The following is a 24,559-nucleotide window of genomic DNA, read 5'->3' on the forward strand; positions in this document are numbered from 1 at the left end:
TTAGAACGGTCACCCTTTTAGGAACAGGCTGAATGTAGACAAACTTCCAGCAAGAAGGAAAGATAGATATTGACAGACAGAGGTGAAAGAGTTTGACTAGGCAAGGTGCAAGCACGGAGGCACAGTTTCGGAGAACAATAGGAGGGACCCCATCAGGTCCATAAGCCTTCCGAGGGTTTATGCCAGCAAGGGCATGGAAAACATCATTGCGAAGAATTTTAATAGGTAGCATGAAGTAGTCAGAGGGTGCAGGAGAAGGTGGAACAAGCCCAGAATTGTCCAAGATAGAGTTTTTAGCAAAGGTTTCAGCTTTAGAAATAGATGTGATAGCAGTGGTGCCATCTGCTTGAAATAAGGAGAGAAAGGAGAGAAAGAAAAAAAAGCAAAGTTATTGGAGGTATTTTTGGCTAGATGCCAGAAGTCACGAGGGGAGTTATATCTTGAAAGGTTTTGACACTTTCTGTTAATGAAGGAGTTTTTGGCTAGTTGGAGAACAGAGTTGGCATGGTTCCGGGCAGAAATATAAAGTGCATGAGATTCTGGTGATGGAAGGCTGAAGTTCCTTTTGTGGGCCACCTCTCTATCATGTATAGCACGAGAACAAGCTGTGTTAAACCAAGGTTTAGAAGGTTTAGATCGAGAAAAAGAGTGAGGAATATACGCCTCCATGCCAGACACTATCACCTCTGTTATGCGCTCAGCTCACAGAGACGGGTCTCTGACACAGAAGCAGTAGTCATTCCAAGGAAAACCAGCAAAATACCTCCTCAGGTCCCCCCAACTAGCAGAGGCAAAACACCAGAGGCACCTTCTCTTAGTGCGATCCTGAGGAGGGATTGGAGCGATAGGACAAGATACAGATATGAGATTGTAATCGGAGGAGCCCAACGGAGAAGAAAGGGTGACAGCATAAGCAGAAGGATTAGAGGTCAGGAAAAGGTCAAGAATGTTTGGGGTATCTCTAAGACGGTCAGGAATACGGGCAGGGTGTTGCACCAATTGCTCTAGGTCGTGGAGGATAGCAAAGTTGTAGGCTAGTTCACCAGGATGGTCAGTGAAGGGAGAGGAAAGCCAAAGCTGGTGGTGAACATTGAAATCTCCAAGAATGGAGATCTCTGCAAAAGGGAAGAGGGTTAGAATGTGCTCCACTTTGGAAGTTAAGTAGTCAAAGAATTTCTTATAGTCAGAGGATTTAGGTGAAAGGTATACAGCACAGATAAATTTAGTTTGAGAGTGACTCTGTAGTCGTAGCCAGATGGTGGAAAACTCGGAAGATTCAAGAGCGTGGGCACGAGAGCATGTTAAGTCATTGCGCACATAAACGCAACATCCAGCTTTGGATCGAAAATGAGGATAGAGAAAGTAGGAGGGAACAGAAAAGGGGCTACTGTCAGTTGCCTCAGACACCTGAGTTTCAGTGAGGAAAAGAAAATGAGGTTTAGAAGAGGAGATGTGATGTTCTACAGATTGAAAATTAGATCTTAGACCGCGAATGTTGCAGGAGTTAATGAAGAAAAAGTTGAGTGGGGTGTCAAGACACTTAGGGTCGTCGACAGAAAGGCAGTCCGACATGGGGACATTCATGGTCCCCTCCCCAGATGGGGACTCCGAGGCTGGTGTAGGAGTGGCCATGATGATTTTAAAATTTTTCAGTGAAGGGTGTGTGTGTGTTATTAGGTGCTTGTAGTTTTGTTTGGAGGAAGAGAGTTGTCTTTAGAGGGCAGCCTGTGACTACCCCCTTTTGTTTTGAGACACAAAGGGAAACGTTATGTGAGCTCACAGCTGGGTTTAATGATAAGTTCACAGCACCCCCTGAACAGTGCTTTAGACCTCACTGGGAGTAATTATCGTTTCGGCAGGTGTCTATTGCCTCCATGCCAAACACTCTCACCTCCGTTATGTGCTCGAAACAAAGAGACGGGTCTCTGACACGGAAGCAGTAGTCGAAAATCAACAAAATATCTCCTCAGGTCCCCCCGAACTAGCAGAGGCAAAACAGCAGAGGCACCTCTGCTTAGCGGGAAGCTGAGGAGTGATTGTTGCGATCGGGCAAGATACAGATATGAGATTACGATCGGAGGACCCCAACGGAGAAAACAGAATAACAGCATAAACAGAAGGATTAGAGGTTAGTAAACAGGTCAAGAATGTTGGAAGGGAAGAAAAATATTTTTCAGGTTTAAGGACGTAGTGTGAGCAATCCCTGTCTTAAAACCTAACGTTGATATATACATTATATAGTCAATTCTCCAGCACTTGTGTCACTGTCACGCATCATTCTAAACTAAACATGCGCCAACACTTTTACATAATTTTCTGAGCCCCACACTGCAACACCCATGTCGTCCAGACACATATTTGAGGACAGAAAACTGTTCCACTACTTCACGTACGTTTAAGTGAACTGTCTTTGGTGATGGACGTGTGTGAGCGCGGTATGGCCAAGGCAGCTGGGGTTGTATCCACGGTCGTGGTGTTCAAGTGTACTCGGCGAGGCGGCTTCTGGAGTGGCTGCAAGTGAAACACTCCCTCCTGTGTCACCTTGTAGAGTGTGGTCAAGCCTGCCACGTCCCGACGGTGCTCAGGCTGGCCATCCCAGATAGTTCTTTCCACCCTCCCATGGACATTATCAAGCAACGCGAAATGCGAGGGATTTGCACCACCCCAGGCAAGACTCCAGCGAGGAGCGGACTTGGGTCTTGTACAGCAGCTGACAGCCCTTGCTGTCAAGGAGCCAGGAGATCCTCTTCAGGGAGGCTAATTCTCCTGCCGCTGTGCTGGCGAGCAGCGTGATGTGCGCCCTGAAGTTCAGCTTACTGTCATAAATAACCATCTTGATCTTCATCTCGTTGTGGCGCCAGCGTCGTCCCGTCGAACAAGAGACAAATCTTACTGGTTCCTCTGGACACCACAAGCAACTGTGTCTTCGCAGCGGCAAATCTGACCTGCCATCTGTTTCCCCATTTCTCTGTGCGGAGGAGGATGGTGTTGAGGCGGGACGTCATGGAAGCTTCCTCTCCAGGGAAGGCCAGTGATATGGTGATGTGATCAGCATACGCCCTGGCGCTGGGGACGAGGCTCAGCAGGCCGTTAATATAAATATTCCACAGCAGCGGGTCCTACACATTGTCCTGTGATACACCTGCTGTAATATGCAGCGCGGACGACTGCTGCTCGTTGTGCACCACCCGTATGTGACAGTCCTGTAGATAGTCACGCAGCAGCTCCAACAGGACTACTTCCACGCTCGCCGCCCGCAACCACTCCAGCAAGGCAGCGTACCACACGCGGTCTATGGCGCCAGCGATGTCCAGCGCCAAAACAGTCGTTGGTTTCTCTTGGTCAAGGGCGTTGCTCCACTCGCTGGAACAAGTTGAAGTTCGTGGCCGAGGACCACTCTCTCTCTCTCTCTCTCTCTCTCTCTCTCTCTCTCTCTCTCTCTCTCTCTCTCTCTCTCTCTCTCTCTCTCTCTCTCTCTCTCTCTCTCTCTCTCTCTCTCTCTCTCTCTCTGTCTCTCTTTGTCTTTCTGTCTTTCCACTATCTCTCAGACGCACGATAACAGTGCCAGAAATATGAACGGGGAAATATAGAAAGAGATCTTTCGATTTATTAAACTAAAACATTCACAAATAAAATTACAAAGAGGAAAGATGAAAGGCAACGTGAATGACGTCAAAGTATCACTGAAGAATAAAAAGTCAAGTATATAAGCATCTAACATACTTTAGGCAAAAAAAAAAAAAAAAAAAGGAAAGGGGAAAAGAGAAATAAAGTCAAAGTTGATGGATGTTATACACTGAACTGCGAAAGATGGAAAATGAAAGGAGAAATAGAAAAAAAAAAGATGAGGAAAGTAATATTCTGGAAATTTTATGCAGTACAGTGAGAGAGAGAGAGAGAGAGAGAGAGAGAGAGAGAGAGAGAGAGAGAGAGAGAGAGAGAGAGAGAGAGAGAGAGAGAGAGAGAGAGAGAGAGAGAGAGAGAGAGAGAGAGAGAGAGAGAGAGAGAGAGAGAGAGAGAGAGAGAAATTCATCCCTCCTTCGGTTACTAACAGCCTGCGTCTACTACTACTACTACTACTACTACTACTACTACTACTACTACTACTACTACTACTATTACTATTACTACTACTACTACTATTACTACTACTACTATTACTATTACTACAACCACTACTCTTCGATATGCACATCTCTTGTATCTCCCTCTACGTATGGGAACTCTATCTCCATATCACTGTCATCTTGACAGAGTGCTTGATCTCCATATCACTGGTATCGAGAGGCCCTTCTGGACAACCTCTCCTCCCTTATATTCTTCTTTTCTCTGTGCAGCATCACCTATTGGTCCCTAACCATTTATATAGGCCTAGTATAGGCCCAGTGAAGTGTTGGAGGCAGATATTGACTACTCTGGAACCCTCTTCTCTAATGAATCCACAACTGGGCATCTGCCAGGCCACTTCATGGATCCACTCGGTGCTCTGAGCGTAAATTTCTGAATGCTGAAAGCATCCACGTGTCTCGCTTGGCCCATTTACTGAGAGAGAGAGAGAGAGAGAGAGAGAGAGAGAGAGAGAGAGAGAGAGAGAGAGAGAGAGAGAGAGAGAGAGAAGAGAAAGAGAGTTACACTGAATTACATAGAAAAACAGACCACAGCAGACCTTGCGGTCCTCGCGAGGTGACCTGACCTAAGACTACTAAGTTGATAGTAGAAGAAAAGAACAGCAAAGCAGAACGCTCTCTCCCACTCACCACTCCCTGCGACATAAGGCGTATAGGAAAACAGGTCGGAAATAGATAATTTACGGGATTAGAGAAGGAAAAAGCCAAGGGAAATTTTACAGGAAAGGAGGAAAAATAGAAGAAATAAGGTGACCCACTTCCTGAAGGCAAGGAAGTTAATCTTCAACAAACAAACAAACGGTGTTAGCCACGGATTGGAGACCAAATATTTGACAAGACGGCGTTTAAAACTCTCTACGGTGTTACAGTCTATGATGTCTGGAGGATGCCCATTCCATAGATTAACTACACAATAGATTTTTTTTTTTTTTCATTCATGAGAACTGAAGGATTTCCGAACAATTCTGCAACCGTGTACTCGCGTGTAATATGAAAAATCGATTGTGAAATATTTACTGCACTCCCTGTTATCAATGGCTTTGATAATTTTAAACACCTGTATTAAGTTGTCTCTTAGTCATCTTTGTTTTTAATGGGAATAAATATTACTCTTTAAGATGCTCTTCTTATGATTTGTTTCTTAGGTTTGGTATAATTTTTGTTACTCTACCCTGAAATTGTTCTAATTTATCTGTCTTTCTGGTAATAGGGGCACCATGCTTGAACACAATATTCCAAAAGGAAACGAGCTAAAGAGTTATTCAAAGTGAGGATTGTAGCCTTAGTTTTATATTCAAAAGATGAGCCGATTAAGCCAATTATTTTGTTTGGCTTCTTTACGCCTTCTGAACATTGTTGGCTAGGTTTCCCGCTACTCGATATTGTTACCCCTAAATAATTTTCGCTGTCTAGACTTTCAAGTCTACCGTTAATAAAGTAAACTTTGCTTTCTCGCTTCGATACCCACTTTACATAGGGTATTTGCCAGGTTTGCCCCACTCTAACAATTTATCTAGATTATTTTGCATTTTTAGTACTAGTTAGTTAGAGACTATTGAATTTGCTATTTTAGTATCATCAGCAAACTTCGATATTATAGCTGTAACCCCCTCATCTATATAGTTTATATAAACAAGGAAGAGAACAGGTCCTAAAACTGATACCTGTGGCACCCCGCTGGTTACGTTAGTCCACTTGGATGCTTTTCCATTCATTATTATTCTTTGTTTACGGTTGTTTACCCAGTTTTCTACACATTTCAACACGTTGCTTTGGATATTAAGTGATATTAGTTAATAAGTGAACGTTTGTGGGGGACTCTGTCGAAGGCGTTTTGAAATCAACGCATATTATATCTGTCGCTTTACTTTCGTCATACTGGTTCAGAATATCATGGAAGTGTAAGAGGTTCGTCAAAAAAAGAGCGTTTGTTCCGGAAGCCGTGTTGAGTATTGTTAAGTAGTTTATTTTCCTTAAAGTGATTAACAAGTTTGTCTCTTATAGGTGTTTCTAGCATTTTGCATACGACTGAGATTAGGCTAACTGGCCGGTAATTGCAAGGTAAAAGATTTACTACCTTTATTAAAAATTGGAGTTACGCTAGCGAGCCTTTTGAAAATCAACGTATATTATATCTACCGCATTACTTTCGTCATACTGGTTCAGAATATCATACAAGTCTGAGAGATTCGTCAAACAAGAGCTTTTGTTTGGGTTCGTCTTACTTTGGCTTGCAAAATATAATTCAGTGGACCTTTTGAATAACTCTTTGTTTTCCATCAGTACGTTCATCGTTATTACTGTAGGATTTTAATCTGTTATGGGCGCCATTCTTTGCGCGCAGGCATTCAGCTATTTGTGCATTCCACCACTTAGAAAGAGAGAGAGAGGAAGAGATAGAGAGAGACGGGAAGGAGAAGGACGTAGGACAGAAGCTCCGTGTGTATTGGGTTTTCCTGACCGACACACATCCTGTTACGGACTTTAGTACACACTGCTTAGTAGCAGAACGTTAAGTAAGCTATTGTGAGCTTTATAAGTGCATAAATAGCGAAGGAAAACACCTTAATACTAAAGGGGAGCGCATTGAATGTCTAGTGTGAATAGCGCGTGACCCGAACCTGTGACCTTGACAACATAGTCGCACACCTGCCTACCGCCCCCCACCTTCTGCGTTCCTTCTCTCTCCCTCATTCCTCCAACTCTCCACAGTCACATGTGCTCATATATTACCAGTGATGGTGTCTGAGCGTCTAGGGCGCCTTATTGAGAGGTCGAGTGGTATCAATGGCTACCACCCTGCCTCCTGGTGTGCTGTCTGTGGCCGCACGGGGTCATCTCCAACAGTGAAACGGTGCTCCACGGCGCTGTCCCAACCTCTGCCACGCAGACTGTCTAGGCGAGGAGACCGACTTTACATGTGGCAACACAGGACAACTACGTGTTCGGGCGGGAGTTAATGACACTGTGAGTTTTCACAGCAGTGACACCCTAGTTACCTCCCCTCCCCTCTCGGTGATTGAAGAGCAGGAAGTTGAGGGTGACGTGAGTGACTTAAGAAAGGAGGAGCTGGGGAAGCTAATGAAAGATCTCCGCCGTGAACTGGCCTCGACCAAAAGCCAGCTGCAAAGCTACAGGTTCGTCACGGACGACCTCATTGATCAGCGGCGATTGCTGGTGAAGGCTCTGAATATTGTAGACACCCTCATCGCCACTCGCGTCGGCGAAGGAATACAACAGAGGTCAATAGCGTGCACATCCAGGTTTCGGTATATTGGGGGAGAGGGTGAGGCGGCAGCAGCTGTGAATCAACTCCCTAGGGAGTCAGGTCCCCCTCCGCCCTGTCACGATCCCGGCTATCTTTCCAAGAACTGGATTTTTAAAGGCCTCGAATACCAACCCGACCTTTTCGAAATCACCAGCTGTTAAACCCTCTCACAACCCTTACCTTGTCACATCACGCCAGAAATCATTTTAATACTAGATCAATGTTGGGATAGAAAACACAATTATTCTAGTTAATAACAGGATATATTAATAAGAATGTTAACTCACAAAAAAATTGAGGCAGTACACTTTAAAGGAAATTAGGGAACACATTTCTACCCTAGACCAACACAGGATAAATCCCACACTCACTCACAATAGATTCCCCCTTTTTCTCAGGCTCTTATATCGCCTCCCTTATTGCTCAAAGGTTATACACATGAATATGACATTCCCGTCACTTCAGAAAGCAGTAAAACCCTTTTACTCCTTCATAGGCCGACTGAAATATTTTCCCCAGGTGCGGGAATTTCCCTAGACGCTGTCCCCGTGTCACCAAATAACAATTCCCATAATTTACCTCCTCAGACCTCACGAGACATCACCACCATCACCATAGATCACCTATAACACCATAACACCCCCCCAAAGACATTAGTAACACCCCAACACCACCCCCAAAGACACCAATGATGCCACAACACCACTGCAGCCCCAACCACAAAATGGCTGTCTCTCACCCCGACACTCCCCTCAGCGTTACATAACCAACATAACTCACTAACCAAATTTCACCATATAAGAGCTCTTGATACCACAAAAGACTCACCAACCTGATCCTGGATATCAAGGTTATACCGCCACATCACTAATATCTCCGCACACACACTCCATCACCACACCACACCCGAATTTATCCTCTGAGAGACGCCACACCCTCTGTTGTCCCTCAGGGCCTCAAGGCGCTCTGTCTCAAGAAGAATTTGCTGATTCAGTACAAACCCCAAACAGGTATTGCCTCTCGCTTCAACACATTGCACCTCAAATACAACTCTTCACTTACATATACTTAAATATAAAGAATTTAAATTAGGAAGGGAATAATACTACGTGATATAAATGAGTAAATAAGCCTTATACTAACTTATAACTAAGAATAAAGACTTGTTCACAAGAAAAACGGAACACGGGGACACTAAGAAAAAGTTCATTTTCAGGGTAAACTCGGCCAATAACATGACAGCCCACTAACCCCTCCCCCTCCCCCCCTAAATTTCCTCTCTGCCCTCATCAGCGGAGCAGCGAGAGACATCAGCAGAGGATAGGAAAACACCCCTACCAAGAAGGGAAAATACCGCCAGGAGCGCTAACAAAGAGAGTGAGACGGAGAGTCTGCTCCGACCCCAGCAGCACCGTCTTCAGCAAGGCAGCCTGCAGGTAAACGGGTCACCCCACGGACGATACTGGCGAAAAAAGAGGGCTGCACGAAGTGGCAACACAACCCCGGAAGCTGAAACGGCACCTGAACCAAGGCGTCAGCCACGACACGAGGCGATCCCACCAAGGCTGCAGCAACAGCGGCAGCAGCAACAGCAGCGGCAGCAGCAACAGCAGGGGCAGCAGCAACAGCAGCAGCAGCAGCAGCAGCAGCAGCAACAACAACAGCAGCAGCCGCGGCGGCGGCAGCAGCAGCAGGGAAAGTGTTGTAGTGACTGGCCAGCCGGCTAGCCACTCCACGCTAATCCTCGTGGATTCCCAACATGCTAAGCTTCCCAGGTGAGGGACCAGCCAGACTCATAGTCAGGTCAGGTGAAGCACCTGGGAGCTGGGGGAACCCACGAGGCAGCAGTCAGTCTCGCCTCGACTCTCGTCTCGCACACCCGCGGCCGCTCTCCCGGGTATTGCTGTATACCAACAATAAACCCAAGACTGTGGTCTCTGTTTGCCTCCGTGTCCTTGGCGTAGAGAACACTACAGTGTACTCAGTGTAAGCGGCAAGGACACACTGGGGTACAGTGTACGAGGGTGTGTGAATACTGCAAAGGCCGTTTTCACTCCTCTCTAAATTGTCGCTTCAGGCTCACCGATGAAAGACAGCAGGAAATGGTGCAGACAGTAAGGCAAAGCAGGCAGGAGACCTTGTTTACCTTGCGTAGTGTGGCTAGTCAGTTGACGGGCCCCGGAGCCCCTGGACCTTCCCTGGTTCCTCCCCACAGACCCGTAACCTTCCGCTCTTCCTGGCTCCACACCCCACCTGCCTCTACCATTTACTATGTCGGCGCGCCGCACCACATCCCGCCCATTTATGCCGCCCAATAGTGAGCTGACAATTGTATCAGCTAATGTGAGAGGGTTTCACACTAACATTGGTGAACTTACACATAGTGTTATAACCAGGCACAGGGCAGACATCGTGCTCGTGTGTGAATCTTTTCTGGACGCGTATGCCCGCGTAGGATACTTTCCCTGGCTGAGAAGAGACCGATCCACGCAGGAAGGTGGGGTGGCATTCTGCTATAAAGACACAGTGAATGTCCAAGTGGTGGAGCCTCCAGTGCCCGTGGCCAGAGAACTGGAGATACAGACTCTTAAGGTGACTGATAGTGACGGTATTGGTGTATTGTAAAAGTGTATTGCTTCTGACCAACCTTGGTTTGGGCCTGATGGTCGCACTGCCTCTGACGCCAAGTACCACGCCTGGCGAGCCTACAAGAGGCACTCAACGGCACGAAATTTTTTAATTTTTTTTCGCCCCCGGCGAAAGGCATCGTGAGGCGGCCTAGCGTATGAGGGACACTTAGGAGTGGGTGGTAGAACAATGGAGGGAGAACCTCAGAGAAAAACCGAGAGGTGGCCAAGTGGGGACAAAGAGGTGGTGGAGCCTTGTGAAGGAGCAGAAGGGCGAAGAGCAAGTAACCACTATATTGTGGGAGGAGACGGCAGCATCGCTCACACTGCCCAGGACAAGGCTAACTTATTGGCTGGGAAAATGTGCATCCCTGACCCTTATAAAACTCCTCCCACTCTCCTAGAGATCATAAAAGAAAAATTAATGACAGTTAAAACTAGTGAAGCTGAAGTGAGGACAATACTCTTAAAACTGGACGAGGAAAAGGCTGTGGGACCAGTTAAAATAAGTCCCCGCCTGCTTCGCCAGTGTGCCGGTGAATTGGCACGCCCACTGACCGCTCTATTTAATCAGTGATTCGAATCCAGCATATGGCCAAAAATCTGGAAAACTAGCAGTGTAGTGCCAATTAATGAAAAAAAAAAAACGAAAAAAAAAAGTGGTGCTAAAACTTACCGCCCTGTATCGCTACTGCTGGTAAATTGATAGAGATCATCGTGGCTTCACGCGTCAATGATCACCTCGAGACACACTACGTGTCTCACTACGTGCACCAGGCAGTTTGGCTTCAGGCAGGGCTGGTCAGCGGCTGATCTGTGTATCCTGCTCACGACTGACCTCAGCGCCGCCCTGCACCAAGGCAAGGCCACCGCCGTTGTGGCGCTGGACATTGAGGGCGCATTTGACCTTGGTGTAGCATGCTGCAGGCGTAAGCGGGGCCCTCCTGTCACTCCTCAGTAATTACTTGAATGGCAGGCACTTGAGGATGACTGTTGGAGGCCGTGAGTCTGAGGTGCAGTCTGTAAAAGCAGGTGTCCCTCAGGGGAGCTGCCTCGGCCCCTTGCTGTGAAATCTGTATATAAACTACCTCCTGCACCTCCTCCCAAGCGCCAGGGCTTACGCGGACGATCTCACGCTCACCCACATCTTCGTCACGGGGAAGGAAGCCGCTCCTGTGTCCAGGCTCAGCAACACGCTGAACCGCATCACAGCCTAGGGCAGAGCGTGGCAGGTGAGATTCGCGCCGCATAAAACCAAGCTACTCATTGTCTCCAGGTCGAGGCTAGCCCTGTGCCTCGATTTCACAGGGGAGATGCTAGAGCCGCAGGACGAAGTGGAGGTGCTGGAGATCACTTACGACCGTGGGCTGACCTTCAGGACCCACATCAAGCAGCTTGTCAGAGAGGCCTAAGGAAAGCTGGCCTCTCTGAGGAGGATATCGTGGCTCCTGGACAGCAAGGGTCTAGAAGTGCTTTATAAAGCACAAGTTAGATCCTCGTTGGAGTACGCGTGCCTGGCGTGAAATGGTGCGGACCCCAAACACCTCGCCTTCCTGTACAAGGTACAGGAGAGGGCGGCGTGGCTCATCAGGGACAACCACGTCGACCACGAGTCAAGCCTCCACACCCTTCAACATCAGCGGAATGTGGCGGGAATCACCGTCATGTATAAGGTGAATGTGTGTCGCGTGAGCCACCTACAGGAACTGCGACAACCATCCCGCCAGGCTCAAGTGAACACCCGTGCCCCCAAAGAACTCCTGCAGCCTCTTTGTAGAACGTGGTACCATCAGACAGTTTACTAACATGTACGTTAGTTGGTGGAACAAGATATTAACCACACAGATGGACCTGAAAGGCTCTACCCTGCATGGGTTAAAAAAAACAGATAAATGACAGGTTATTGTGTTGGCGAGGGTATGAAAATATATGAGTTTGGCTTTTAGTTAGAAAATGCTGATAATGTTTCCTTTTGTCATTCAAAGTTACTGTAACTATGTAATGTATTGCGTAACTTACTTTGTTACTAAATTATTGTAATCCAGTACAAATAAAGAGAGAGAGAGAGAGAGAGAGAGAGAGAGAGAGAGAGAGAGAGAGAGAGAGAGAGAGAGAGAGAGAGAGAAAGAGAGATGAAGACAAAATACCTAATCTTTATATTAAAAGAGAGAGAGATAAAAGGTGAAGAGATACAGGAGAGAGGGGGAAAAAAAATCCACACCAAACTTCCACTCGAATACGTACAAGCAGCTCATAGTCTCATCTAACAAACAAGTCACACCTGGAGACCCAAGCAGGAGGAGGAGTAGGAGGAGGGGAGTTTTTGCTGGGTTTAAAGACAGGATGGGAGGAGCGAAGAGGAAGGAACAGCAACGAAACACACATATAGAGACAACAGAGGCACAGGATTACAGGGGAAGTTGTTAGCAGCATTCAGGTGTGACAGAGGCCAAGATACACAGGCAGGGGACATCAGGAGTGGGTTGCAAAATGGTACAACACAACACAGGAGTGTGTCGACAGGGCAGGGTAGTCAGAAGTAAACAGGAGTGGCGGTTGCAAGGTTTGAAACGAAACTTGGGTGCGTCAGGATAGTAAGAGTCTGAAGCGCCTGGAGGAGTTATGACATTTTTATTTTTTATTTAAACATTTGCAGTAAGTACAGTGATATAATTATGGAGGACATATTAGTAACTAAAGTTTACACTTTCGTGTGACAAGCTATCTTAAAGCTACTGATACTTACTCTTATGTTCTACAGTGAGTGTACTTCTCATGACACCTTGCTCAGTATTTCTTACCCGGAAAGTAGGAAACGTTTTTACTACTACTACTACTACTCTCTTACTATTACTACTACTACTGCTACTACTACTACTATTTCTCTTACTACTACTACTACTACTACTACTACTACTACTACTACTACTACTACTACTACTACTACTACTACTACTACTATTACTACTACTACTACTACTACTTTTATTGCTACTGCTACTATATATATATATATATATATATATATATATATATATATATATATATATATATATATATATATATATATATATATATATATATATATATATATATATATATATATATATATATATATATATATGAGAGACATCGGCCAAGGGTAACAAAAATCCAGTAAAAAAAAAAGGCCCACTGAGATGTAGGTCCTCGAACAGGTCCGAGAAGGTAGTCAAAAATTGAAAAATAAATGTCTTGAAACCTCCCTCTTCAAGGAATTCAAATCATAGGAAGGTGGAAATACAGAAGTAGGAAGGGGATTCCAGACTTTACCAGAGTAAGGGATGAATGATTGAGAATATTGGTTAACTTTTGCATTAGAAAGGTGAACATAATAGGGATGAGAAAAAGAAGAAAGTCTACTACCATCATCATTATTTTCTGCCAGTAATTTATCCTCAACAAAAAAGTGACGAGGTCAAAAACAATATGCAATGGAAGAATGCGAAATTGGTATCCTATTAAAAAAATGTCTTTGTTGTTGGATGAGTGTTTCCTCCATAACATGAATAACATAAATAGTCAAATACATAACAGATAAGTGTAAGTAACGAATAACTACAAAATACCATAATGCAAAACAGATTAAGTTAATGTTCTCTATGTTTGCCACTAAGGACTCCTTACCCCACGCCCTTGTCCTTTCCACAACACATCCACACAAATCATGAGCCTCCAAGACACAAACAAAACCAAAGGACCGCAGCTGACTCACAAATCACGCTGGCCAACAACACACCTCGTCCTTTACTTCCACCACCACCCACTGTATGTAGCTATGCCATTAAACACTTCATTCCTTCACATCACTCCACTGTTAAATACTGTATTCCTCCTTGCTAAACACTTCATCCCTCTTCCTTGCAACACTCTTAAACATTTCATTCCTCCTCCTTGCAACACCCTTAAACACTTCATTCCTCCCCCTTGCAACACCATTAAAGATTTCATTCTTCTTCCTTGCAACACCCTTAAACACTTCATTCCTCCTCCTTGCTACATTCTTAAAGACTCCATTGGTCCTCCACTTGTACCCCTTAACTTCACCCTTCATGAGACACCCCACTCTGTTCCACTTCCACACCCTCCTGCTGCTCTCTGAAACTCCACACTGAGGCAGGGCAGCGCTAAAACACGTCTATCACACCCCAACCTCCAGAAGGATTATCTCGGGTTTCTCTTTGTGTTTACATGTAAGAAACTCGCGGCTGTCAGTGTGTTTGTGTTTCCTGTCAGCGCTTTCACGAACCCCATCTGAGGACCTCACCTCAGACCCCCAAGAGGCTCGTTACTGTGGCGTCACTATGGCACTGCGAGGATTTGTGCCCGTCAGCAGGAGCGACACAAGGCTCATAGGAGTGTGTGGAAGGGAGGCAAAGGTCGAGGGAAGTAGTGAGGGGGAGGAAAGATAGACTGTTTGGCGCTGAGCAACGAAGATGTATCGTTATTGACAGCAGTGGAGACTGGCTGGCTTCTAATGGCAGGTGTAATGGTGATGGTAATGGTGGTGGTGGTGGTGGTGGTGGTGGTAGTAGCAGTAGTAGTAGTAGTAGTAGTAGTAGTAGTAGTAGTAGTAGTAGTAGTAGTAGTAGTAGTAGTAGTAGGTGTTGTTGTTGTTGTAGTAGGGAATGCGCAATCCATCCTTTAGTTGAAGCCCCCTATTGTCCCATCATCCTACATCACCCTTCACTCTTACCGCACCTTCAACACCTTACCTCAGCACCTTTTCTAGTCTTGGGATAGTCAAAGGTAACCATCAAATATGTCCTTTAGATTTAGTCTCACACCTTTAACCTCTCACTCTCCGTCACCCTTTCACTCATTCTCCCCTCATCCATCCTTCTACATCACCACCCCAAAAAGCACACACTCTTCACCCTGCCACCTCTTACTCATGCCTCACTCTTCCATCATAACACTCCACCCTAACACACCCTGGCGGCAGGTCCCAGCTGCCACTGTCGAGACTCAAAATGGTTCAAGAAGACCCTCAAGACTCAGGGAGGAGGAAAGCATACTCGTATCTTGTAGCCAATCCTCTCTCTCTCTCTCTCTCTCTCTCTCTCTCTCTCTCTCTCTCTCTCTCTCTCTCTCTCTCTCTCTCTCTCTCTCTCTCTCTCTCTCTCTCTCTCTCTCTCTCTCTCTCTCTCTCTCTCTCTCTCTCTCTCTCTCTCACTTGTGTGTGTGTGTGTGTGTGTGTGTGTGTGTGTGTATTTATGTGGAAGGGACACGGGCCAAGAACAACAAAAATCTAATAAGAAAAAACAAAAAAAAAGAACATTAAGATGCCGGTCCCCGAAAGGGTCCGAAGCGATACTCAAAATTTGGAGGATAAGTGTCTTGAAACCTCCCTCTTGAAGCAGTTCAACTCATAGGAAGGTGGAAATACATAAGCAGGCAGCGAGTTCCAGAGTTTACCAGACAAAGAATTGAATGATTGAGAATACTGGTTAGCTCTTGCACTAGAGAAGCGGACAGAATAAGGGTGAAAGAAAGAAGAAAATTTTGTGCAGCGAGGCAGCGAGAGTAGGAGAGGCATGCAGTTAACAAGATAAGAACAGTTAGCATGAAAATAGCGGTAGAAGACAGCTAGAGATGCAACATTGCGGCGATGAGGAGGAGACTAAAGACAGACAGTTAGAGGAGAGGAGTTGATAATACGAAAAGCTTTTGATTCCACCCTCTTTAGAAGAGTGGTATGAGTGGAACCCTCCACTCCCCCAAGATATGTGAAGCATACTTTATACTTGGGCGGATAAGGCCCTTGTCCAGAGTCAGCAGCTGCGTGGGGTGAGAGAAACAGGCGGAGACGTCTCAGAACACCTAACTTCATAGAAACTGTTTTAACTAGAGATGAGGTGTGAAGCTTCCGGTTTAGAATATGAGAAAAGAACAGACCAAGGATGTTCAGTGTAGAAGAGAAGGACAGTTGAATGTCATTGAAGAAGAGGGGATAGTTGTCTGGAAGGTTGTGTCGAGTTGATAAATGGAGGAATTGAATTTTTGAGGCATTCAACAATACCAAGTTTGCTCTGCCCCAGTCAGGAATTTTAGAGAGATCAGAAGTCAGGCGTTCTGTGACCTCCCTGCGTGACCTCTTTACTTCCTGACGGGTTGGACTTCTATGAAAAGACGTGGAAAAGTGCAGGGTGGTATCATCAGCGTAAGAGTGGATAGGACAAGAAGATTGGTTTAGAAGATCATTGATGAATAGTAAGAAGAGAGTGGGTGACAGGACAGAACCCTAAGGAACACCACTGTTAATAGATTTAGAAGAAGAACAGTGACCGTCTACCACAGCAGCAATAGAACGTTCAGAAAGGACACTTGAGATGAAGTTACAGTAGGAGGGTAGCTTGGAAATCAAACCTTTGTGGTAGACTCTATCAAAAAGCTTTTGATATGTCTAAGACAGCAGACAGTTTCACCAAGACAGAGGTAGCATGAAGTAGTCAGAGGGTGGAGGAGAAAGAGGAAAAAGCCCTGAATCGTCCAAGACAAAGTTTTTAGCAAAGGTTTGAAGGAAGAGTTCAGCCTTAGATACAGATGTGATAGCTGTGGTGCCATCTGGTTGAAATAAAGGAAGGAAAGAAGATCATAAGCAAAGTTATTGCAGATGATTTTAGCTAGATGCTAGAAGTCACGAGTGGAGTTTTTTTTTTTTTTATGTAGGAAGGACACTGTCCAAGGGCAACAAAAATCCAATAAAAAAAATGCCCACTGAAATGCCAGTCCCATAAAAGGGTCAAAGTAGTAGTCAAAAATTGATGAATAAGTGTCTTGAAACCTCCCTCTTGAAGGAATTCAAGTCTTAGGAAGGTGGAAATACAGAAGCAGGCAGGGAGTTCCAGAGTTTACCAGAGAAAAGGATGAATGATTGAAAATACTGGTTAACTCTTGCGTTAGAGAGGTGGACAGAATAGGGATGAGAGAAAGAAGAAAGTCTTGTGCAGCGAAGCCATGGTAGGAGGAGAGGCATGCAGTTAGCAAGATCAGAAGGGCAGTTAGCATGAAAATAGCGGTAGAAGACAGCTAGAGATGCAACATTGCGGCGGTGAGAGAGAGGCTGAACACAGTCAGTTAGAGGAGAGGAGTTGATGAGACGAAAAGCTTTTGATTCCACCCTATCTAGAAGAGCAGTATGAATGGAAACCCCCCAGAGATGTGAAGCATACTCCATACATGAACGGATAAGGCCCTTGTACAGAGTTAGCAGCGGGGGGGGGGGGTTGAGAAAAACTGGCGGAGACGTCTCAGAACACCTAAATTCAAAGATGTTCAGTGTAGAAGAGGGGGACAGTTGAGTATCATTGAAGAAGAGGGGAAGGTTCTGTCGAGTTGACTTTTTGGATAATTGGAGAACAGAGTTGGCATGGTTCCGGGCAGAAATATAAAGTGCATGAGATTCTGGTGATGGAAGGCTTAAGTACCTTTTGTGACCCACCTCTCTATCATGTATAGCACGAGAACAAGCTGTGTTAAACCAAGGTTTAGAAGATTTAGGACGAGAAAAAGAGGGAGGAATGTTCGCCTCCATGCCAGACACTATCACCTCTGTTATGCGCTCAGCACACAAAGACGGGTCTCTGACACGGAAGCAGTAATCATTCCAAGGAAAATCAGCAAAATACCTTCTCAGGTCCCCCCAACTAGCAGAGGCAAAACACCAGAGGCACCTAGCTTAGGGGGATCCTGAGAAGGGATTGGAGCGATAGGACAAGATACAGATATGAGATTGTGATCGGAGGAGCCCAACGGAGAAGAGAGGGTGACAGCATAAGTAGAAGGAATTCAAGCTCTTCTTGGCCTGAGCATTCCGTTCAAGCCTCAAGGATCTACGACTTGTGTGTCTGCCTTGAGGAAGCTGCAGAATGAGTTGATCCACATCAGGAGTTTGGAGGCACTGGGGGTAAGTGGCAGTGAATTTGGCCTCTTCCTCACCCCAGTGATTTTGTCTCGTCTGCCAAGCGACATCCGTTTGGAGTGGTTGAGGGAAGGATCGGGTCACGAAAGGGATCTTGCATGGCTGCTGGATTTTCTTAGGAAGGAGATTGAGCGCCGTGAACGCTCAGACTCCTTTAAGGACGTGACTACTGCTGCAGGGACAGACGGCCGCAGTGTGAGGGAGTCGGAGAGAAGAAGTCTCCTAGTTCTGCATTTGCTCTTCAGACAGTCTCAAGAGACATATTCAGGTGGGTGTGGATTTTGTAACAAGTCCCATTCCAGTGAAAAGTGTTTTAAAGTTATCAAACTTCCACATGCAGAACGACTGGAAAATATTTGTTCTGCTGAGAAGTGTTTTAAGTGCTTAAAAAGGGGGCACGTAGTTAGAGGTTGCAAGGCAAAGTGCTCCAAGTGTAAAGGCAGCCATAATGTCCTCTGCTCAAAGGATAATATTTCACCTAAGGGCAGGGCTGTTAGTCAGCCGGCCAAGGAGAGTGAAGGTGAAACGGGAGATACCAACGTTATTCCTGGTGATCTAGTTGGTGTTTCTCATTCTTCACATTTTAAACAAAGGTGTTGTGTCTTACCAACAGCAAAAGTTAAAGTGTATGGAAAGCATGGCAAGTACAGTGAAGCTACCTTGTTGTTCTACTCTGGGGCAGATCGATCCTATGTGTCGAGTGAATTTGTAAGGACGATTAGGCCTACATGGGTATCTTCTGAACAGATGTCCTATTCTGCCTTTGGGGGAAGTAAGAGTTCTAGATCTACCCAGTGTAATATTTATGACCTGAATTTAGTGGATGTTAATAATGAAGTTTTGTGTTTACTTGCAGCTGAGGTGCCCACAATATGTGCTCCATTATTACGTCCTTGTGTTCCAGCTGAAACCCTACTGCCCTTTAAATAAGTCTGTGCAGTTAGCAGATGAGTATGAGCGGGACAGGAAGGTAAATGTTGACATTTTGATAGGACTTGATGCCTATTGGAAATTTGTAATCCCCAACAAGAATTTGCAGATTGAGGGACTAGTGGCTCAAGAGACGGTGTTTGGTTGGATCCTGTCTTGGATTTGTGCTTTGGCATCCAAGGGAAGTGTTAAGTTGTCTCAGATGTTATGCATTAACAATTTCAATGAGAATGAGTTACATAAGTTTTGGGATTTAGAGTCAGTGGGAATTTGTAACAAGGAAGTACATCCTGATGTTAGCAACCATCCTGTGTTAAAATCCTTTTCAGAGACAGTTAAGTTTAAGGATGATAGATATGAGGTTGCTCTTCCCTGGAAATCAGAGCATAAGTGTAGCCTCCAAAATAATGAAAGGCTTGCAAGAAAAGGTTATGTTTGATGCATATATTTAAATCCAATCCTAAACTTCAGGAGGATTATGATGCCGTATTTGAGGGTTACAAACGGGAAGGCATCATTGAAGAGGTACCTGAGGGTGAGATGAACCGCCCATACCCCCACATTCTACCTTCCTCATCATCCTGTCATCAGGAAAGTCAGCACCACAAGTAAAGTAAGACCAGTCTTTTACGCATCTGCTGTGAGCTATAATGGAGTTTCACTAAATCACTGTCTTGAGGTGGGTCCCCCTTTTAGCCCACAGTTGGTAGAGGTACTTATGAGGTTCAGAAGGTGGAAGGTTGCCTTAACTGGTGATATAACTAAAGCTTTCCTCCAGATTAATGTAAGGAAAGAAGACAGGGATGTGCATAGATTTCTTTGGAACTATAATGGTAACATTCGGATAATGAGATTTACTAGAGTTCCATTTGGCAATAATAGTAATGCATTTCTGTTGAACGCAACTGTTAAACATCATCTTAAAAGCTTTACTGATTCTGAAGTTATTGCAGAGCTAAAGGATAACCTATATGTGGATGACTGGTTGTCAGGAGCTGGCAGTGCAGAGGAAGCGCTTCCTTTGCTAAGTTTGATGAGGCACGGTCAGTTCTATCCAAGGCCAGTATGACACTTTCAAAGTGGAGCTCGAACTGCAATGCCTTAACAGACAGATTTAATGACTACTTAGAGCCCAGCAAGCATGCAGAGACAAAGATTCTTGGTTTACAGTGGTGTTTGACTACAGATAGTTTTTTTTCATTTGATTGTTTAGAATTGAAGGATCTTGAGGTAGCATCCACAAAGAGAGCAGTTCTCAGTGTCATCAGTAAACTATTTGATCCTCTTGGCCTTCTATGCCCAGTAATCATGATGGCAAAAATTATGTTCCAAGATATTTGGAGACTTGGACTTTCTTGGGATGAGATCTTGCCTACAGAATTGCAACACCGGTTTCAGAAGTGGGTTCAAAATATAAAAGTTCTTAACACATGGCAAGTTAATCGTTGTTACTTTCCAGAACTTGTATGGAACAAGCTACAAAATGTAGAACTGCATGCCTTTGGAGATGCTTCCGAGAAGGGGTCTGGTGCCAGTGTATACTTGAGAGTTCATGATAATGACGGGTCATTTAAGGTAATCTTGGTTCTAGCCAAAGGAAGGGTAGCACATATCAAGAAATTGTCGGTGCCGAGGTTGGAATTAATGGGTGCTCTTCTGTGTGCTAGGCTATCTGTATTTGTGAAGACTTCCCTACACTTAATTGATGTACAAATGTACTGCTGGACTGATTCTAAAGTAGCATTGTCATGGATAAAGGGAGACCCTAATAGATGGAAGATTTTATTAGCATGTCTAAACAAATGCATCAGTTCTTTGGCACCTTTGCTCCCCAGTGGAAGTTTGTTGTACCCCATGCTCCATGGTGGGGAGGTTGGTGGGAAAGATTAGTCCGATCTGTTAAATTAGCTCTGAGAAAGATTCTTCATATAAAATGTTTAACAAGATGTGAGCTAGAGACTACCTTACATGAAATTGAGGCATGTGTAAATTCCAGACCCTCAACTTTTGCCACAGATGATCTTAATTCTGTAAGCCCTTTAACACCTCATTATTTAATTGGGCGCACTCCTGGATTTCATAGAGAGCTTAAAGGTGATTGCCAGGTTCCTGAAATCTCACATAAGGACCGATGTGAGCGAGAAAGCCTGAAACAACAACAACAACTACTACTTGATAAGTTTTGGAGTGTGTGGGTGTCTGACTATTTATTGAATTTACCCCCTGTCATTACAGGTTTCATATCCAGATGTAAACTGGAGAAGGGGTCTGTTGTGTTGGTTCGGGAAGATAATTCTCCTCGTTTGCAATGGCCCCTTGGGGTGGTTGTTGAGCTATTCCCTGAGAAGGATGGAATAATTCGTAGTGTCAAATTTAAGACAGCAAAGGGAGTAATTAGTAGGCCAGTGCAAAAACTGCATAACTTGGAGCTTTCATCTGCAAGGAAGGATGCTACAACAGATGAAACTCAGTCCCTTGCCACCAACAGATGCCTTCCCAGCATATGCTCAAGGTTCTGATGAGGCTCACTCCATGACACCGTCGTCAACTTGTGTCTAGAACAGGACGAACTGTAAAGCCTCCTCAGAGGTTGAATATGACAGATTTGAGGGTTTGAGATGTATTGTAGATTTAGGTTGATGATCAGTATTGTCCCTTTGGGTATTGTTTATTGTTTTATTGTATCATTTGCTTCCCAGGGTGAGGGTTGAGTTGTCTCTTAGTGAGACATTTGTATTTATACATCCTGATGTCATATGATCATGTTGTTGAGAGTAAGGATAGGAGTTATTAAAAGTACTCCTATGGTGGGGGGATGTTGGCGCCAGGGGTTTGAATGATGTTGACGCCAGGGGTTCGAACTTGGTTCACTCGGTTTGTGAGGAAGAATGGGATTACCAAGATTATTTGTATCGAGACCTTAAAGGGTGTTTATTTGATTTATTATTATATATGAATTTACATTAATTTGGGTATAAATTATGTTTGTTCATAGGTCGGTGCACAAATAAGCTGTGCCTGACACGTCATTGTTGCCTGCGGGTTTGCCACGTCGGCAGGCGAAACAGATGTTTGGGTTCACCGCTGTTATTAAACTCAGTACACCAGGAGACTCGAGCTGTTTGATAGCCCCCATGTGTTGCTCCACCTCGCGAGTTATTTTCACCGGTTTCTCCTACTATGGGACTTGTGTAGGAGGAACTCTCTCTCTCTCTCTCTCTCTCTCTCTCTCTCTCTCTCTCTCTCCATGCATTCGTTAATCATTCTTTCTTCTTCTATCGGTATATTACTTCTTCCTGTTATCATCGTCTGGGCTTTTAAAGCTTCTAAGTTTCCTTCCCTTTTTTATTTATTTTTTTTTCCTGCTTACTTCTCATCTCTTCTTCCACCTCTTTCCTTCTTCTCTTCCTCTTCTTATCTCTTCCCTCCTCAAGCTCGCCCCTCGTTCTTCCTTAATGACCCCTGAAAACTCTCGCTCTTCACGGAGCATATGCTCCCTATAATATCATCTCTCCCAAATATCTCTCCCTGCCTCCCTCCAGCAATATCCCTCGCCTCTCAAAATTCCTCCGTCCCTTCATCGCTATTACTCCCTCAAGTTCCTCCCCCACATCGCTGCTCCTTCCTCTAATGTCCCTACTCAAAACTTCTCTCCCTTGCCTTATTACCTTGCTTTATGTCCTGGTACATTATATTTCTCTCCTCTTCCTTAACATTCCTTCCAGTACAATCGCCCCCTCCTCAACTATCCCTCCCAGCGTGATAGAAGGAAGCAGCTGCCTAACACATCCCTGTCAGTTTGGGCGCGATGTCCTGCCCATGTGATCATGTCTCTGGGTAAGTGTTCGTTATTGTAATCAGCACAGTGCGAATATTAACAATGCACAATGAACTGTTTTCTTTGTGTTTTTCCTTAAGGACTGTCACCTTCAATGGGCCTTTTTCCTTATCAATTCCGTTGCCCTCGACCAGAATCTCTAATACATAAACAAAGCCTCCCCTTAAGCTATCGTTAGAGCTGCAGCGGACAAGCACCACGAGTGGAGTGAATGTAAAGTGGAATGATAACAAAATGCTTTATATTTCGTCTTGCTCAAGTTCCTCATAATAACTGCATCAGACATCCACCGTGGATGTATACAGGGTCGTGGCGGAGTGAGCATGTGCAAGACATAATAAAAATATGGAATGATGACAATGCTTAATGTTGCCCATACCTTAACAGACTCTCTTTTTTAGGATACATATTATGTAATAAGAACTTAAATAAATTAATTTTAACAGGAATTTAGCTTACGTAATGTACTGTTTGCAGAAAACAACCTTTTAATTTCGCAGCTTTGGTTTACATTATTTTTTTCTATATTCATGAGTATTATTTTCATGAACTTGTTTCTCATAAGAACAATAATTATTTTTATAAGAAACTTTCACACACGATCACCATTTGTCGTTTTTCCAAAGTGTCACACAATACAGACCATGAAGACAGACGTACAATCACGATCACCAACAATAATTATTTTTATAAGAAACTTTCACACACGATCACCATTTGTCGTTTTTCCAAAGTGTCACACAATACAGACCATGAAGACAGACGTACGATCACAAAACAGTCACCAAGAACACGGCCGTATCTCACTCCTGTCCTCTCCCTCCTGCTTCACGTGGACACCGTGCCTCGTGTCGCCGTGACCTTCAGTGTACGCACAGCTGCCTGCATGCCTACCTGCCTGACCTTGTCGCTCCCTGATGATGGAGAGTGTCACACACGTGACTACTCTACCACGGAACCAGGTGCCTGCCTCTCAACTCGTGGCGCTGCCACGTGTATAGCTTGAGGCATACTGGATACGTGGCCTCTAGCAGGCTACCAAGCCGATAACGAGGGGTGGAGTTCCATCGAGCTTCAGTCTCCTCCAAGGGTCGCTACAGCTCTGAGGTCGCCTTGGCATATGCTGGGAGCCTCATATACACTCGAGAGCGGTGGTAAGAGTTACACCAGTGTTACACACACACACACACACACAAACACATTTATATTTATTTTCTATTATGTATATGTAAAGGTGTTTATTTTTGTAATTTGTATATAATGCATTTAATAACTTGGCTTAAGTTATTAACTGAACCAGTCTTTTAAGTTATTCAGTCCAGTTCAGATTGCCACTCCTTGTTACTTACTTTTACTTACTTAAATAATCTTCAATTTTGTATTGTTACTTAATTTAAGGGTTAACTTTAAGATATTAAATAGCAATTAAAATGTCTCCTTTTCTCTTAACCCTTCCATTGTTAGTGTTAGCAACATCCCTTCATGGTCAATCCCTTAGAGTTCAGTGTATGCTCACACGTAACAATTGGGGGCCCGTCCGGGATATTACACATGTTTACACATACATATAACTACACTAGTTCCTTTCCTGCTCTCGAGTGTATATGAAGTTGTGCTTATTTCTTTGTTGGTGAATTTTTGCGTTTTTCCGCTTTAAAAGTACGCGAGGTACCGGCGTCTAGTCATAAAAGCGTTAAAAACCTAACAATTGATTTCCTCAGTGTTGCTTTAGTGTCGGTTCGATTCCCCCTAGTAGTGACCTTCACCCCGAACTCCGAGACTCCTTAAAACTTGGGAACTTGCGTT

General features: G+C 44.7%; 1 protein-coding gene across 1 annotated transcript; it reads left to right on the plus strand.

The window, feature by feature from the left end:
- Positions 1 to 6,865: 6,865 nt before the first annotated feature.
- LOC135115793 (probable serine/threonine-protein kinase irlA) lies at positions 6,866 to 9,122 on the plus strand. The gene is made up of 5 exons (XM_064032807.1): positions 6,866 to 6,981; positions 7,109 to 7,413; positions 8,046 to 8,152; positions 8,348 to 8,405; positions 8,689 to 9,122. Exons 1-5 carry the CDS (start codon positions 6,866 to 6,868, stop codon positions 9,120 to 9,122), a joined length of 1,020 nt encoding a protein of 339 aa, XP_063888877.1.
- Positions 9,123 to 24,559: the final 15,437 nt, after the last annotated feature.

Source organism: Scylla paramamosain, chromosome 29 (genome assembly GCF_035594125.1).
Source record: "Scylla paramamosain isolate STU-SP2022 chromosome 29, ASM3559412v1, whole genome shotgun sequence".
In the NCBI taxonomy this organism is placed as follows: domain Eukaryota; kingdom Metazoa; phylum Arthropoda; class Malacostraca; order Decapoda; family Portunidae; genus Scylla; species Scylla paramamosain.

Excerpts from the sequence above, each read along its gene's own strand:
- LOC135115793 (XM_064032807.1), top strand. The coding sequence starts at position 6,866 with ATGGTGTCTGAGCGTCTAGGGCGCCTTATTGAGAGGTCGAGTGGTATC. Across the intron at positions 6,982-7,108 it reads TCATCTCCAACAGTGAAACG|CAGTGACACCCTAGTTACCT; the intron begins GTGCTCCACGGC and ends GAGTTTTCACAG. Across the intron at positions 8,153-8,347 it reads ACCCCGACACTCCCCTCAGC|GGCCTCAAGGCGCTCTGTCT; the intron begins GTTACATAACCA and ends GTTGTCCCTCAG.